A 14,633-nucleotide genomic window follows, 5' to 3' on the forward strand; every position below is an offset into this window, starting at 1 on the left:
GATGGGAAGAGAGACGCTCCTGTGGCCTCGAAGGCGGAACGAGCCAGATAATCAATCTGGCGATCGGAGGGGTTCTTAACGGAGGAACCGTCCGAAAGAGACAGGATGGTCTTGGACGCGAGGTGTGACACAGCAGGGTCCACCGAGGGAGACTGTAGCCAGTCTTTGACTAATTCCCGAGAAAAGGGGTATTTGGCCTCTATGAATTTTTGTCCTATGAAGCGTTTATCTGGGCGATCCCTATGTTTTTGTACAACCTCCTTGAAGTGAGGGTGAGTGACAAAAACCTTTTTAACCCGTTTAGTTTTTTTGAAAGACACCGCGTGTTCGGGTTCCGATGCGGAGTCCTCAGTCACCTTCAGGGTCTGATTTACCGCCTCAATGAGAGAGTCGAGAGACTCCTGGGAGGAGGGGGGGTCCTGAACGTAGGAAATGTCGGACTCATATTCAGAGTCATCCGATTTAGGAGAAGGGGACCGGGAAGCAGAGCTTGCGGGTACTGAAGGGCCCGCTAGCTGATGGTCAGGGGATGAAACGTGAACACGTTTTCTAGAGCCCCGGGTGGAAAGTGACCGGTTACGCCCCCTGCTGGTAGACGAATCCATATCGTCGTCTGAATCCTCCATGGTCCGACCTGGAGGGGGGCCCCGGAGGGAGTCAATTGCCCTGGCTAGGGAAGCCACAGATCGTGACAGAGAGGTTGCCCACTCAGGGGGGCTAGGCTCTACCGGGTCGACGGGAGCGGCGTCAGCGACGGTACCGGCGTCGGCAAGGGGCGGCTGCACAGAGGGTGAGACGCAGTCTACACACAAAGGGCTAGTGTGGGCTCGGGGCAGGGCCGCATTGCAAGTGGCACATACAGTGAAAAACACTGTGTGCTTCTTGTTACCCTTTTTTGTCTCCTTGGATTGAGACATAGTGCCTTGGGGACAGAGCGGGCAGTATGCGCAGAGAAGGGGTTAAGCTTTCTTGAAGCAGCTTACCCACGGTCCTTTCTGTGTCCCCAGAGAAAGATTGGCGGTTCTTTTCCAGGAATTCTCCTTGGAGCGCTGCAGAAGCGTGGGCTCCGTACAGAGAGAGAGTGAGAATATGGCCCCCGAGATTTGGAGAGCGCTTCTCGTCCCAGACGAGAAGCGCCGTGTAGGGGGCGGAGCTACGGCCGTGGGAGGAGATTTTTCCCCTGCGGCCTACTCCGGCTGAAGAAGCCGGGGACTAAATTTTAGGGCCTGCCGACGATGTGCGGCGGCGGCCGCGACGTAGCGCCGCCGAGCACCACCGACCCCCGGTCGGCGGTGCCTCTCCCTGGGGACCCGGACCGCAACGCTACCGCTAAGGAGGAGCAGGGGGGGGTCCCCTGAAGGTACTTACAGCCCCTTGTCCCGGTTCTCACAGGCCTGCGGACGCTCCTGTGAGGATGTGCACTCAATCCATGCACCCTGGATGGGGATGGAGAGGCCCCTGATGCATCACACTGCAGTAGCAGAGGGGGCTGCGGCACAACATCCCCTCCGGACTGCATACTTCTCCAAATTACATTGCTGTAATGCAGGGTCCTGGAGGGGATTGGGGGAAAGCGGGACCGTATAGGAACCGTTGCCCTGGCGCAAACTTTATGTGCGCCATACGTCGCAGGAGAGGGACGGGGAGGTATACTCGCCGTGCTCGCCTGTTGTTGGTTCGGGGGAGAGCGGACCCTATGAAAAAAGGACCCGTCGCCCCCTTCACTCCGTTAAATAAAAAATTAAAAATTTACATAAAATTAAAAAATCAAAAATCAAAATAAAGTTGGGGTCTGGGAAAAAAGACCCAAGTGCCTCCTAAGACACTAAGCAAGAACTGGCGAAATTGTATCCAGTGAAGGGGTGTATACTGCAGAGGAGGAGTTAATGTTTCTGTCTACTTAGTGTCCTCCTAGTGGCAGCAAGCATACACCCATGGTCCTGTGTCCCCCAATGAGGCGTAGGAGAAATAAACGGAGGAGGAATCCAGCTCAAGGGTTTTTCGGACACCTGAAACGCGTTGATGCCAACGCCAACCTAACCCTATCATCTTGACAGATGTTCTCATCTAAATAAAGAAGAACCTGCTTGTTGAGCTGGATTCCTCCTTCATGTATTAGCCCATTTTGGGCCGCGGCAGGGCAGGTGTCTGTAACCACCGAACGGGTCGTGAGTCATCTACGGTGAGCTGGATCTGTTATTATATTATTTGCTAAATGAAAAACAAGTACAGCATATACCAAGAGGGTATACAAATAAGAACAGGTACTGTAAATGCTGTAATATAAACCAAATATAAACAAATACCAAATCCTAAAGGACGTTTGACCAACTGGTACTACCCACAAGAGGACAATAGGAACGTTTCGCCACAAATGTGGCTTCATCAGGGGTTTAGGTTTTTAATCCTTATTTGTTCATTAAGAAATATTTCTATTTATACTATTCTCGGTTTTTGGTGATATTGTAGAGATGTTTATGCCTAATCCATACCCTCTTCCTTTTTTATTCCTTACTATTGTCCTTGGGTATATGGGCACATCCCTCTATATATTTGGTGGTGTCGGTCTCACTTTCTCTGTCATCTTCCTCTTTATTAGGTTACGATACTTGGCTTGAAAACACAGAAACTGATCATGGATATCTGCAAATTGCACAGCGAGTTTATTACAGCAGTGTGTGGCAGTATTAATAGTGCATTACTTTATCACAAATGGATAGGCTACACATGTTAAAACAATAATACACTATACAATATTTGCTGGTATTACCACACAAATGGTGGTCTTGTTTTATTTCTAGCTGCATGGTGGGCCCCAGTAATGTTTTCCTCTAGTAGGCCCAATGTACTCTAGTCCGACACGGTGTATAGCTCTCGGCATTGTATACTGTATAGTATAGTACTTGTGTACTACTTGATTACTAGGTGGTGGTATTATGTGCACACTGTATTGAATTCCTATTAGTACACTTAATTAAATACATTTTTTGAAACCATTTTTTGCTGCATAATGGTTTCCAGTATTAATAAGGCCCTGTGTACCTAAATGGAAGCTCCAGCTCCTCATTCCAGTTTGGGTTCGGCCCGTCGGCTGTTGAAGTCTGGCACACAGTGCGCTGGAATGAAACTTCTACAAATGGTCGGGCCAATACCTGAAATCACAGAAAATATAGTGGAGTAATAGGCTGTCATGTATACATGGACACATACAAGTGACATACAAGCACAGTTGTGGCCAAAAGTTGTAAGACCGATCCAAGTTTAGGTCCTCAAAGTTAGATCTCCAGTGTTTTTAGATCTTTGTTTCTATGTTAATGAAGTACAATTATCAGCATTTCATAAGTTTTTACACTTTTATTGACAAATATATCAAGTTTATGTAAAGCCTTAATATTTATCGTGTTGATCCTTATTTTTCAAGAATTCTGCCCTTCGTCCTAGCACCTAGAGATCAACCAAAACCTGACTGATGATGATCCATTCTTGCCTAATTAGGGTTTGGAGTTGATCACAATTTCTGTGCTTTTTGAGGATTGGTCACAGGTTGTCAATGGCATTGAGATCTAGGAGTTTCCTGGTCATGAACCCAACATTTCAGTGTTTCGGTAACCAAGCTATTTAGATACCACTTTTGACTTGTCACATGGTCTCCATCATGCTGGAAAAGCATTGTTCATCACCAAATTACTCCTAGATCATTGGGAGAAGTTGCTCTTGGAGGATGTTTAGATCCCATTCTTTATAAATGGCAGTGTTCTAAGACAAAATTATGAGTGAGCCCCTCCATAGATGAAAAGTTACCCCTCACATTAATGGTGTCAATGTGCTTTACTGGTACAAGACTCACAAGACTCATGGTAGCCCTCACCTTTTCTTCTCCTGAGAATCATTCTTCCAGATGTCCCTAACAGTCTGAAGGGGGTTTCATCAGAAAAAATAACTTTGCAGAAAGTAGAAGGATTGGACTGCAGAGGGTAAAGTTATTTTCTCTGATGAAGCCCCTTTCACAATCATTGGGATATATGGAAGAATGATTGTCCAGAGAAGAAAAGGTGAAAGCTACCATGAGTCCTTTGTGTGCCAACAGTAAAGCCTCTTGACACCATTGATATGTGGGGACTTTTCATTTTAAAAGGACTGGTCTCACTCACAATTTTGCCTAAGAACACTGGCATGAATAAAGCATGCTATCAAAATCTCCTCCAAAAGCAACTTTTCCCAACCATCCAGGAGCAATTTGGTGCTGAACAATGTTTATCCAGCATGATGAAGACCATGTCACAAGTAAACGTGGCAAACTAAGTGGCTCGGTGAACAAAATATTGAAATTTTGGGTCCATGGCCAGGAAACTCTCCAGATCTCAAACCCATGGAGAACCTATGGTCAATTCTCAAAAAGCGGGTGGGCAAACAAAAATGCAGAAATTGTGATAAACTCCAAGCACTGATTAGTCAAAAATGGGTGATCAGTCAGGATTCGGCCCAGAACCGATTATCCATCTGCCAGGGCGAAGGGCAGCAGTCTTGAAAAATAAGAGACAACACTGTAAAATTTTGAGTCTTTACATAAACTTGATGCATTTGATAATAAAAATGTAAAAAGTTATAAAATGCTGATAATTGTATTCCAGTAACCAAAATGTGTGTCAGTCTCAAAGCTTTCGGCCATGACTGTACATGGCCATCACAAAATAATCACAGTAATATAAAGGAAAGTGAACAAAAGCTGAGCTGATTTGAAATTGTAAGCTAAAAATCCATTAAAGAGGTATTTCCATCTCCAAGATTCTATCCCTAATATGTAGTAGGTGTAATAATAATAATAATATTAGCAAATACCTCCAATTAGAAATGTAGTATAGTTCTTCTGATTCACGATGTCGCTTTCCTCATGTGCAGGTATTGCAGGACCTTAGGTATCCATAGTTACGACTATTAGCACCTAGCTGTCACTAAATCAGTGGTCGTAGCCATGGATACCTAAGGTCCTGCAACGACTACACATGAGGAAAGAGATATACCAAATCATTTACATTTCTAATTGTGGGTAATTGCGAATATTATTATTACACATAGTACATATTGGGATAGGATCTCTGAGATGGGAATACTCCTTTAATAGTGCCATTAGAAGCTCATCCTACTTTGTTCCTCCCCATGCTTTACACTGCTGCTCTGCTCATGCAGCTTGGCTGAACGGATTCTCAATATAAAAAAAAAAAAATGTAAAACCAGATAAAACTAAATATTGAGTCAGACAAACGATTATCACATGTACACAGAGCTAATAAATACACCCCAAAAAGAAGATCCTTGAGTTGGCACATTTTTGTTTCATTGACTTTTGGACTGTGCTGCAGTATATTAACCTCGATCTGTGACTTATCTGAGGGCAACTACATACATTTACAATTCCAAATTTAGGACATTGATGTCACACCCCAGGAACAATTCTTACAGCCCACTTTTGTGGGCAACTTTGCAACTGTCTGCCATGTTTGTGCTCCAGTTCAAGGGATCCTTGCAAAATATCAACCAATGCCAAATATGCTCAATGCAAGGGATAACTTTAGAATCCTGTGGAATTTATTCACCATCTTACCTGGTTAACTGAACTCTCTAGAGACTGGGCCTGTTCTCGGGGCGAGGCAGACGCTGTAAACATCTCATTAAATGACCTTGTTGACTTGGACGGCAGGGCTGGTTTACTAGGAAGAAAACGTATGTATTAGTACACCGGTATCTTAAAATCATCTTAATATTGCTGATGCACATGAATAGAGAACATCAGAAAATGAGAGTAAGAATCGTATCACAGGTGTGGAGAAGGTGGAGAACTTAATTTGTCCATCTTCTTCATTGTCTGAGTTAAGCGATGTCAGACTGCACTCAGATGACATTCAAGTGCAGTCCGATGGTTCACAAACACCCATAGACTTGGGGCGCATGATCCAAATTCCGGAGCCAGTCGCACCATGCTGCGATTTTTTTTATCATGCTGAATTGGTATGAGAAAAAAAAATAGCAGATCTGAACTGCCCCATAGTATAACACAGGGCTGAGTGCTATCCGATAAAACATCAGATAGCAGTCAGAAATGTTATATGCTCGTGTGAATGAGCCCTGACATTGCCACTTGCAAACTTATAAAAAGAATTTAGAAAAAAATATTTAATTTAAGTAAACCAAAAATTCAATTTTTATTAAAAAATTGGAAATTTCAGTGTATCTTATGAAGGAAGCAAGAACTGCCAAACATTTGATGGAAGAGGGACACATATACACCTTGTACTAGACATAAAGGAGGGCCTCATACACATTCTGTTCAAATTGCCATGTTGTGGTACTCCTAGACTAATAAAGACTATGCACTAAGTGCAAAGCCTGCTGAACATTACAAGCAGGGTCATCCATACACCCTTGAAGACACCAACTGGAGTGCCTCATTCAAATAGTGAACAAAATGTACTCGCGCACTCATGAAAGCTCTGCACGCAGTGCAAAACCTGTAAAATATTACAAGCAGGCGGCAATCCATATAATCTTGAAGGCACCAACTGTAGTGATTCATTCAAATATGAAGAAAGAGTAGCTGTGGAACTTCTACACTCAAAGGCTCTGTACACAGTGCAAAGCCAGAAAAAAAATTATAAGGAGGGTTATCCAAACACACTTGAACGCAACAACTGGAGGAACTCATTCAAATATTGAAAATGAAAAACACTATGTGCTGCTGTCATCTGAGGGTGTGGAAAAGTCAGGGCTAATCCAGGCTTTGTTCATTTTTATCAGAGTGAGCCTGTAAGCATTTTCTGTTGACGGGTGAAAGCACCTGTCTGTTATGACCCCCCAGCGGCATTAAAAACCCTCTCAGACAAGATGCTACCGGCATGGCAGCACAACACCTCCAAGGCATTGAGGGACAACTCATGCCAGGTGTCCAGCTTTGAGACCCAATAATTGAAGGCTACAGATGAATTAAGGAATATATTGGTTTTCGTGGCCATGTATTGCTTGAAAATCTATAAAACCTTTTCCCTCCTTGTCAAAAATAACCGGTCATCAAGGCCTGGATGCTGGTAGGGTGTAATGAAATTGACCCTTGCCTTTGACAGTGTAACCCTGCCTCTGCTGTGCCTGGTGTGTGTCTCTCTCGCCTCTCCTCCTTGGTTGGGCAAGAAAGATTGCTCACTGCTGCTATCGTTGTCTGATGGGAATTTTTTCAACATATTTTCAAAATGGCTCTCTGGTATCGCACCATTTTAGTAGACCTCTTTGCTTCAGGAATGAGAGATGCAAGGTTGTCCTTGTAGCATGGGTCTAGCAGGGTGACCTACCAGTACTCTTTTTTGGGCAAGATGTATATAAAGCAAGGGACATGGAAAAAGCAGATGAGATGAGTCTAGGCAGTAGCTCCCCCTTTCACGTCTTCCTCCATCTCTACCTGGTCCACATGTATAGCTTCTAGTGATGAGCGAGTGTACTCGTTGCTCGGGTTTTCCAGAGCACGCTCGGGTGATCTCCGAGTATTTGTTATTGCTCGGAGATATAGTTTTCATCGCCTCACTTGCATGATTTACGGCTGCCAGATACGCTGAATACATGATGTGAGGAATGCCTGTTTGTTAGGGAATTCCCACATGTATTCAGCCTGTCCAGCAGTCGTAAATCATGCAACTGAGGCGATGAAAACTGTATCTCCGAGCAATAACAAATACTCGAAGATCACCCGAGCAACGAGTATACTCGCTCATCACTAATAGCTTCATGTTTAATTGTCAGCAGTGACTGTTTAAGTAAGCACAGAAGCGGGATCATTGCGCTGATTATGGCGTCACAAAGCTCCTGTTTGTGGTGTCCTCGAAGTCTTGGAGAACTTCACAAATGTCAGATATCCATGCCTACTCCTCAGTTGTTATGTGCAGAGGCTGACCTGACTACCGATGGGTTTGTTGGAGCTGGTAATCCACAACTGGCCTCTGCTGCTCACAAAGCCTTGTCAAAATGTGCAATGTGGAGTTCTAGTCTGTAGGCACATTGCATACTAGTCGGTGAGCAGGCACTTGCAGCACTGCCAGAGTGACGGCAGCTGTAGCTGACTTGCGGAAATGGACTCTGACGCATCATACCTTGATCAGAAGCTCTTTCAACTCTGGGTAGGTTTTCAGAAACCCCTGAACTTTTTACAAATTTTTACTTCTTTGCACACTAGCTTTAGCTAGGTGAAATTACATGGATACATGTATGAACAGCAATTTGTAAGTCTTGCCACAGATTCTCAAAGGGATTTGATCTGGAATTTGACTGTGCCATTCACACACATGAATATGCTTTGATGTAAACCATTCATTGTAGCTCTGGCAGTATGTTAGGGTTGTTTTCCTGCTGGAAGGCAAACCTATGCCCGAGTCTCAAGCCTTTTGTAGCCTCTAACATGTTTTCCTCCAGGATTGCAATGAGATATCTCCATCCAGCTTCCAATTAACTCTGATCAGCTTCCCTGTCCCTGCTGAAGAAAAGCATCCCCACAGCAGGATGCTGCCACCACTATGTTTGATTGTGGGGATGGTGTTTTCAGGGTGATGTGCAGTGTCAGTTTTCCACCACACATATTATATTCAGCCCAAAAAGTTCTATTTTGGTCTCATCTGACCACAGCACGTTTTTCACCTGCTAGCAGTGTCCCCCTACATGGCTTTTTTTAAACGTCAAATGTGACTTCTTATGGTTTGTTTTTAAAAATAGCTACTCTTCCATAAAGGTCAGATTTGTGTAGTATTCGACTAATAGGTATCCTGTGGACAGATTCTCCATCCTGAGCTGTGTATCTCTGCAGCTCCTACAGAGTGACCATGGGCTTCTTGGCTGCTTCTCTAATTAGTGCTCTCTATGATTGGGAAGTCAGATTAGCTGGATGTCCTTGGGTTGATAGGTTTGCAGTTGTGCCAAACGCCTTCCATTTTTGTATGATGGATTTAACAGTACTCCATGAGATGCTCAGAGCTTGAGCAATTATTTCAAACCTGACCTGTCTGATGTGTTCCTTGGTTTTCATGATGCTGTTTGATCCATTGTGTTTGCAAACAAACCTCTGAGGCCTTCACAGAACAGCTGTAGTCCTCCTGTGTGTAATTTATTCTCAGTATTACTCAATTTACTAATTATGTGACTTCTGGAGGAAATTGGTCTCTTCTGCCACCAATGTACATAACCAAGATGTGTCTGAGGGATGTGAGCAGGGATCCTTATAAAAGCAATGGTAGATAGTGTTACTCGCTTATCCCCTCCTTTTTAACCTGACCAGCTGCTCATGGATGATCCAGGAAGAAAGATGCAGTGGACAATCTTTGAGGTAATTTCTTCTCAGTTCCATGACAAATGATGAGAGAACGAAAGAGAGAGAGAGATCAATAATGATTTGTAAGATGATTTCAGAATCTTATCATTCGGGTAAATCGGATTCACATGTTTCTTCTCTGTAGAATGCCGTGTCTATAGACACAGATTATTTACTGCCGTGAACAACTTCCATCACACTCATATGTGGGGATGTGCATCCTCCCCTTTAAAATTGGGAAGAAATACAAAAGAAATGGGTTTTTGTGTCAGCGCTAGAATCCGATTATGTGGATATAGACGCACACTGAAATGTAATAAAGCCGCATTGTCCTTGGCACATCTATTGTATATTCACAGTGGCTAGGATATGTTACCATAGAGAAAGCTACAGGGATATACAAAAGGGTGAGAGGCATGAAAACGGTCCTTATTGCCCTTGGTAACCAATCACAGCGCAGCTTTCATATTACAACAGTAAGTTAAAGAGATGAAAGCGGAGCTCTGATTGGTAAAGACAGCTTTAACATAACTGAGGCCTAATAATTGAGGCCTGTGTATAGAAGACACCAATAAAGCTCATACCTACTAATGGTATCTGATATCACGCCCGCATTGCTTTATGCACAGTAATCATGTTATTGTACAACGAAAGAAAAGCTCTCCTCCAAAATCATGGAAATACAGGGTCACCACTAATGTGACGTCCATACAGTGAAATGTTCAGGGCTCCCTAAAGAATCTACTCCTCTATACAGCATCATAGGTAGAACAGAACCAGCATCCTGCGAGCCTAGAAAGAGCCAGGCCCATATGATTGCAGGGAGCTAATGGTTCCGTTCTGACAGCCACGGTGTATACCGCAGGCTCAAGCGGCCACCGTGTTTGTATAACTGTGAAGCCCAGCATAGACAACTGATAATTTCCTAATACACTGTACCAATGGGCAACGTTCACACTTTGCGTTTTTGCTGCATTTTTACTCCCACAGGCAAAACCTGCTCTCTTGCTGCATTTTTGCTGCGTTTTTATTATCTCTTGTGCATGTTGATAAAGTTTAGTGCCCCATGAAATAAAATGATGCAACTTCTTGACGTTTTTGCACCAAAAATGCAGCAAAACCTGATACCTGCGTTTTTGCACTTACTCATTGCGATGGGTGAAAAAATGCTGCAAAAAAACTGAAAGACGTGACCTGCTGCAGTCTTCAAAAACGCAGCAATTTTCCAATTTAGTCAGAAAAAAAAAAAAACAATGTGTGTGCTTGAGATTTCCGAAATCTCAGCTTTTGCCGGTACTGTAAAACGCAGCTTAAAATTTGCATTTAAAAAGCAATGTGTGAACATAGCCTTACAGTTTTGCAGTGTACAATCAAGTGATTGCAGGTCCAAAGTCTCCTAGTGGGACCAATTTAAATAAAAATAAATAAATTATATATATATATATATATATATATATATATATATATATGTGTGTGTGTGTGTGTGTGTGTGTGTGTGTGTGTGTGTGTGTGTGTGTGTGTGTGTGTGTGTGTGTGTGTGTGTGTGTGTATGTATATATATATATATATATATATATATATATATATATATATATATATATATATACCGTATATACTCGAGTATAAGCCGACGCGAGTATAAGCCGACCCCCCTAATTTTGCCACAAAAAACTGGGAAAACTTATTGACTCGAGTATAAGCCTAGGGTGGAAAATGCAGCAGCTACCGGTGAATTTCAAAAATAAAAATAGATGCTCCATACCGTTCATTATGGCCCCATAGCTGTGCCATATAGTGCTCTGCACCGTTCATAATTGCCCCATAGCTGTGCCATATAGTGCTCTGCACCATTATTGTCCCATAGCTGTGCCATATAGTGCTCTGCACCATTATTGTCCCATAGCTGTGCCATATAGTGCTCTGCACCATTATTGTCCCATAGCTGTGCCATATAGTGCTCTGCACCATTATTGTCCCATAGCTGTGCCATACAGTGCTCTGCACCATTATTGCCCCATAGCTGTGCCATATAGTGCTCTGCACCATTCATTATTGCCCCATAGCTGTGCCATATAGTGCTCTGCACCGTCCATTATTGCCCCATAGCTGTGCCATACAGTGCTCTGCACCATTATTGCCCCATAGCTGTGCCATATAGTGCTCTGCACCATTATTGCCCCATAGCTGTGCCATATAGTGCTCTGCACCATTATTGCCCCATAGCTGTGCCATATAGTGCTCTGCATTGTCCATTATTGCCCCATAGCTGTGTCATATAGTGCTCTGCACCATTATTGCCCCATAGCTGTGCCATATAGTGCTCTGCACCATTATTGCCCCATAGCTGTGCCATATAGTGCTCTGCACCATTATTGCCCCATAGCTGTGCCATATAGTGCTCTGCATTGTCCATTATTGCCCCATAGCTGTGCCATATAGTGCTCTGCATTGTCCATTATTGCCCCATAGCTGTGCCATATAGTGCTCTGCACCATTATTGCCCCATAGCTGTGCCATATAGTGCTCTGCACCATTATTGCCCCATAGCTGTGCCATATAGTGCTCTGCACCATTATTGCCCCATAGCTGTGCCATATAGTGCTCTGCATTGTCCATTATTGCCCCATAGCTGTGCCATATAGTGCTCTGCATTGTCCATTATTGCCCCATAGCTGTGCCATATAGTGCTCTGCACCATTATTGCCCCATAGCTGTGCCATATAGTGCTCTGCACCATTATTGCCCCATAGCTGTGCCATATAGTGCTCTGCACCATTATTGCCCCATAGCTGTGCCATATAGTGCTCTGCACCATTATTGCCCCATAGCTGTGCCATATAGTGCTCTGCACCATTATTGCCCCATAGCTGTGCCATATAGTGCTCTGCATTGTCCATTATTGCCCCATAGCTGTGCCATATAGTGCTCTGCACCATTATTGCCCCATAGCTGTGCCATACAGTGCTCTGCACCATTATTGCCCCATAGCTGTGCCATATAGTGCTCTGCACCGTCCATTATTGCCCCATAGCTGTGCTGCTGCTGCAATAAAAATAATAAAACACATACTCATCTGTCTTGCTTGCAGCTCCTCGGCGCCATCTTCCCGGCGTCTCTCCGCACTGACTGATCAGGCAGAGGGCGGCGCGCACACTATATGCTTCATCGCGCCCTCTGACCTGCACAGTCAGGGCGGAGAGAGAGACGCCGGGAAGATGGAGACAGCGCCCGGCGTGTGGAACGAGGACAGGTGAATATGACATACTTACCTGCTCCCGGCGTCCAGCTCCTTCCCCCGGACAGCTGGTCTTCGGTGCCGCAACCTCTTCCTCTATCAGCGGTCACCGGCACCGCTGATTAGAGAAATGAATTATGCGGCTCCGCCCCTATGGGAGGTGGAGCAGCCTATTCATTTCTCTAATGAGCGGTCCCACGTGACCGCTGAACAGGGGAAGAGGCTGCTGCACCCGGAGACCGTGGGACGGGCAGGGGGAGCGTCAGGAACGCCGGAACTAGGTGAGTATGCCTCAGCGCCCTCTCCCCCTCACCCGCCGACCCTGCCACCGATCATGACTCGAGTATAAGCCGAGAGGGGCACTTTCAGCCAAAAAATTTGGGCTGAAAATCTCGGCTTATACTCGAGTATATACGGTATATATATATATATATATATATATATATATATATATATATATATATATATATATATATATATATATATATATATATGTATATGTACATAGAGATATTGAAAAAAAATAAAATAAAATGGTTCATATTACTCTTTTTATCTCAGAATGTAAGTAAAATATAAAGAAAAAACGAAGAAAAAAAATTGGGTCGTGATATGTTCTTATTCGTCCGAATTCATAGAATATCATAACATTTGTCCTATATGGTGAATGCAGAAAACGCAAAAAAAAAAAAAAAAAATAACACGACATGGCAGAACACCTGTTTTTGGGTTCACTTTGCCTACCGAGATAAAAAAAAAATAGGGATTTTTGTGTACTCACCGTAAAATCCTTTTCTCCGAGCCATTCATTGGGGGACACAGACCATGGGTGTATGCTGCTGCCACCAGGAAGCTGACACTAAGTATTACGAAGAAAGTTAGCTCCTCCCCTGCAGTATACACCCCTCTGCTGGCTCCCAGCTAACCAGTTCGGTGCAAAAGCAGTAGGAGATCAATAACATATAAGCGTATAGCATGTCACATTATATATGAGAGTATAACATATCAAATGATAAAAACAAATACAACTAATAATAGGGAGGGAGCTGTGTCCCCCAATGAATGGCTCGGAGAAAAGGATTTTACGGTGAGTACACAAAAATCCCTATTTCTCCTTCGCCTCATTGGGGGACACAGACCATGGGACGTCGCAAAGCAGTCCCTGGGTGGGGACAACATCAGATCAGGCCGTGTAACCGCTACTTACAAGTGCGCCAAGGCGGCCTGCAAAGTCCGCCGGCCCAGACTCACATCTGTGGAAGTGTGTGAATTATAGTGCTTCAAGAATGCATGCGGACCTGAGACAGGGAGATAGGCTGACATCTAGCACGGAAGGACTCCTGGATGGTGAAAAGAATCCACCAGGCTAACGTGGCCGATGAACCCGGCTAAACCCTTCCTGTGACCCGGGAAGCCTACTTACCATCGAGAAGCCCAAGCAAAGTGTCCAACCTTTGGAAGGACGCCGTCCTCGATACGTACCCACTTGGAGCACTCACTACTTCCAGAGTATGGAGAACCCATTCCGTTGTGTGGACTGGAGCCGAAAGATGAGAGGACGATGCCCCTGCAACAGTGGGAATACAAAGCCACCTTGGCAACGAGGGAATGGGATGGCTTGAGGGCAACGATGCATAGATGGTAATAAGGAAAAAAGACTGAAAGGAACAGAGTGGGAAGCTCTGAAGACTCATCAGGATGACAAGAACGCATAGAAAAAAGGGGAGTGACGTGTAAAGTCTTTCTGGATCGAAAAAGGAGTGTAATGTAAGATCCCCAGGACCATTAAGGTCCCCCAGATCTAACGGTACCCGGTAGGGAAGAACTACAGGTGGAGACTCCCTGCGAGAAGGTCCATATTTCCAATTTTGACGAAATAAGACGGAGAAATACTAGTACCGCAAGCGAGAAAACCTGACATGGTCAGTGCGGGTCTCCCAGGATCACTGGGGGCCTTTTCCGCTTCCAAAAAGGTCTCAGACGTAGTGGAAGAGGAGTTATGGAAATTGGTACCGTGGAAGAAACGGAGTATGCACTGCGATGGACTTGGATCTTGCAGCC

General features: G+C 44.4%; 1 protein-coding gene across 2 annotated transcripts in view; it reads right to left on the minus strand.

Annotated features, from left to right (window-relative positions):
- Positions 1 to 14,633, minus strand: part of CC2D2A (coiled-coil and C2 domain containing 2A) — a 171,811-nt gene that overhangs the window by 47,311 nt on the left and 109,867 nt on the right. For both annotated transcript variants that reach the window (XM_077280027.1, XM_077280028.1), the window contains exons 24-25: positions 5,603 to 5,708; positions 3,043 to 3,152 (exon numbers count right to left, since the gene is read on the minus strand). In XM_077280027.1, the coding sequence (XP_077136142.1) occupies positions 3,043 to 3,152; positions 5,603 to 5,708 (216 nt within the window). The remainder of the gene's footprint in view (positions 1 to 3,042; positions 3,153 to 5,602; positions 5,709 to 14,633) is intronic.

Source organism: Ranitomeya variabilis, chromosome 1, assembly GCF_051348905.1.
Source record: "Ranitomeya variabilis isolate aRanVar5 chromosome 1, aRanVar5.hap1, whole genome shotgun sequence".
NCBI lineage: Eukaryota > Metazoa > Chordata > Amphibia > Anura > Dendrobatidae > Ranitomeya > Ranitomeya variabilis.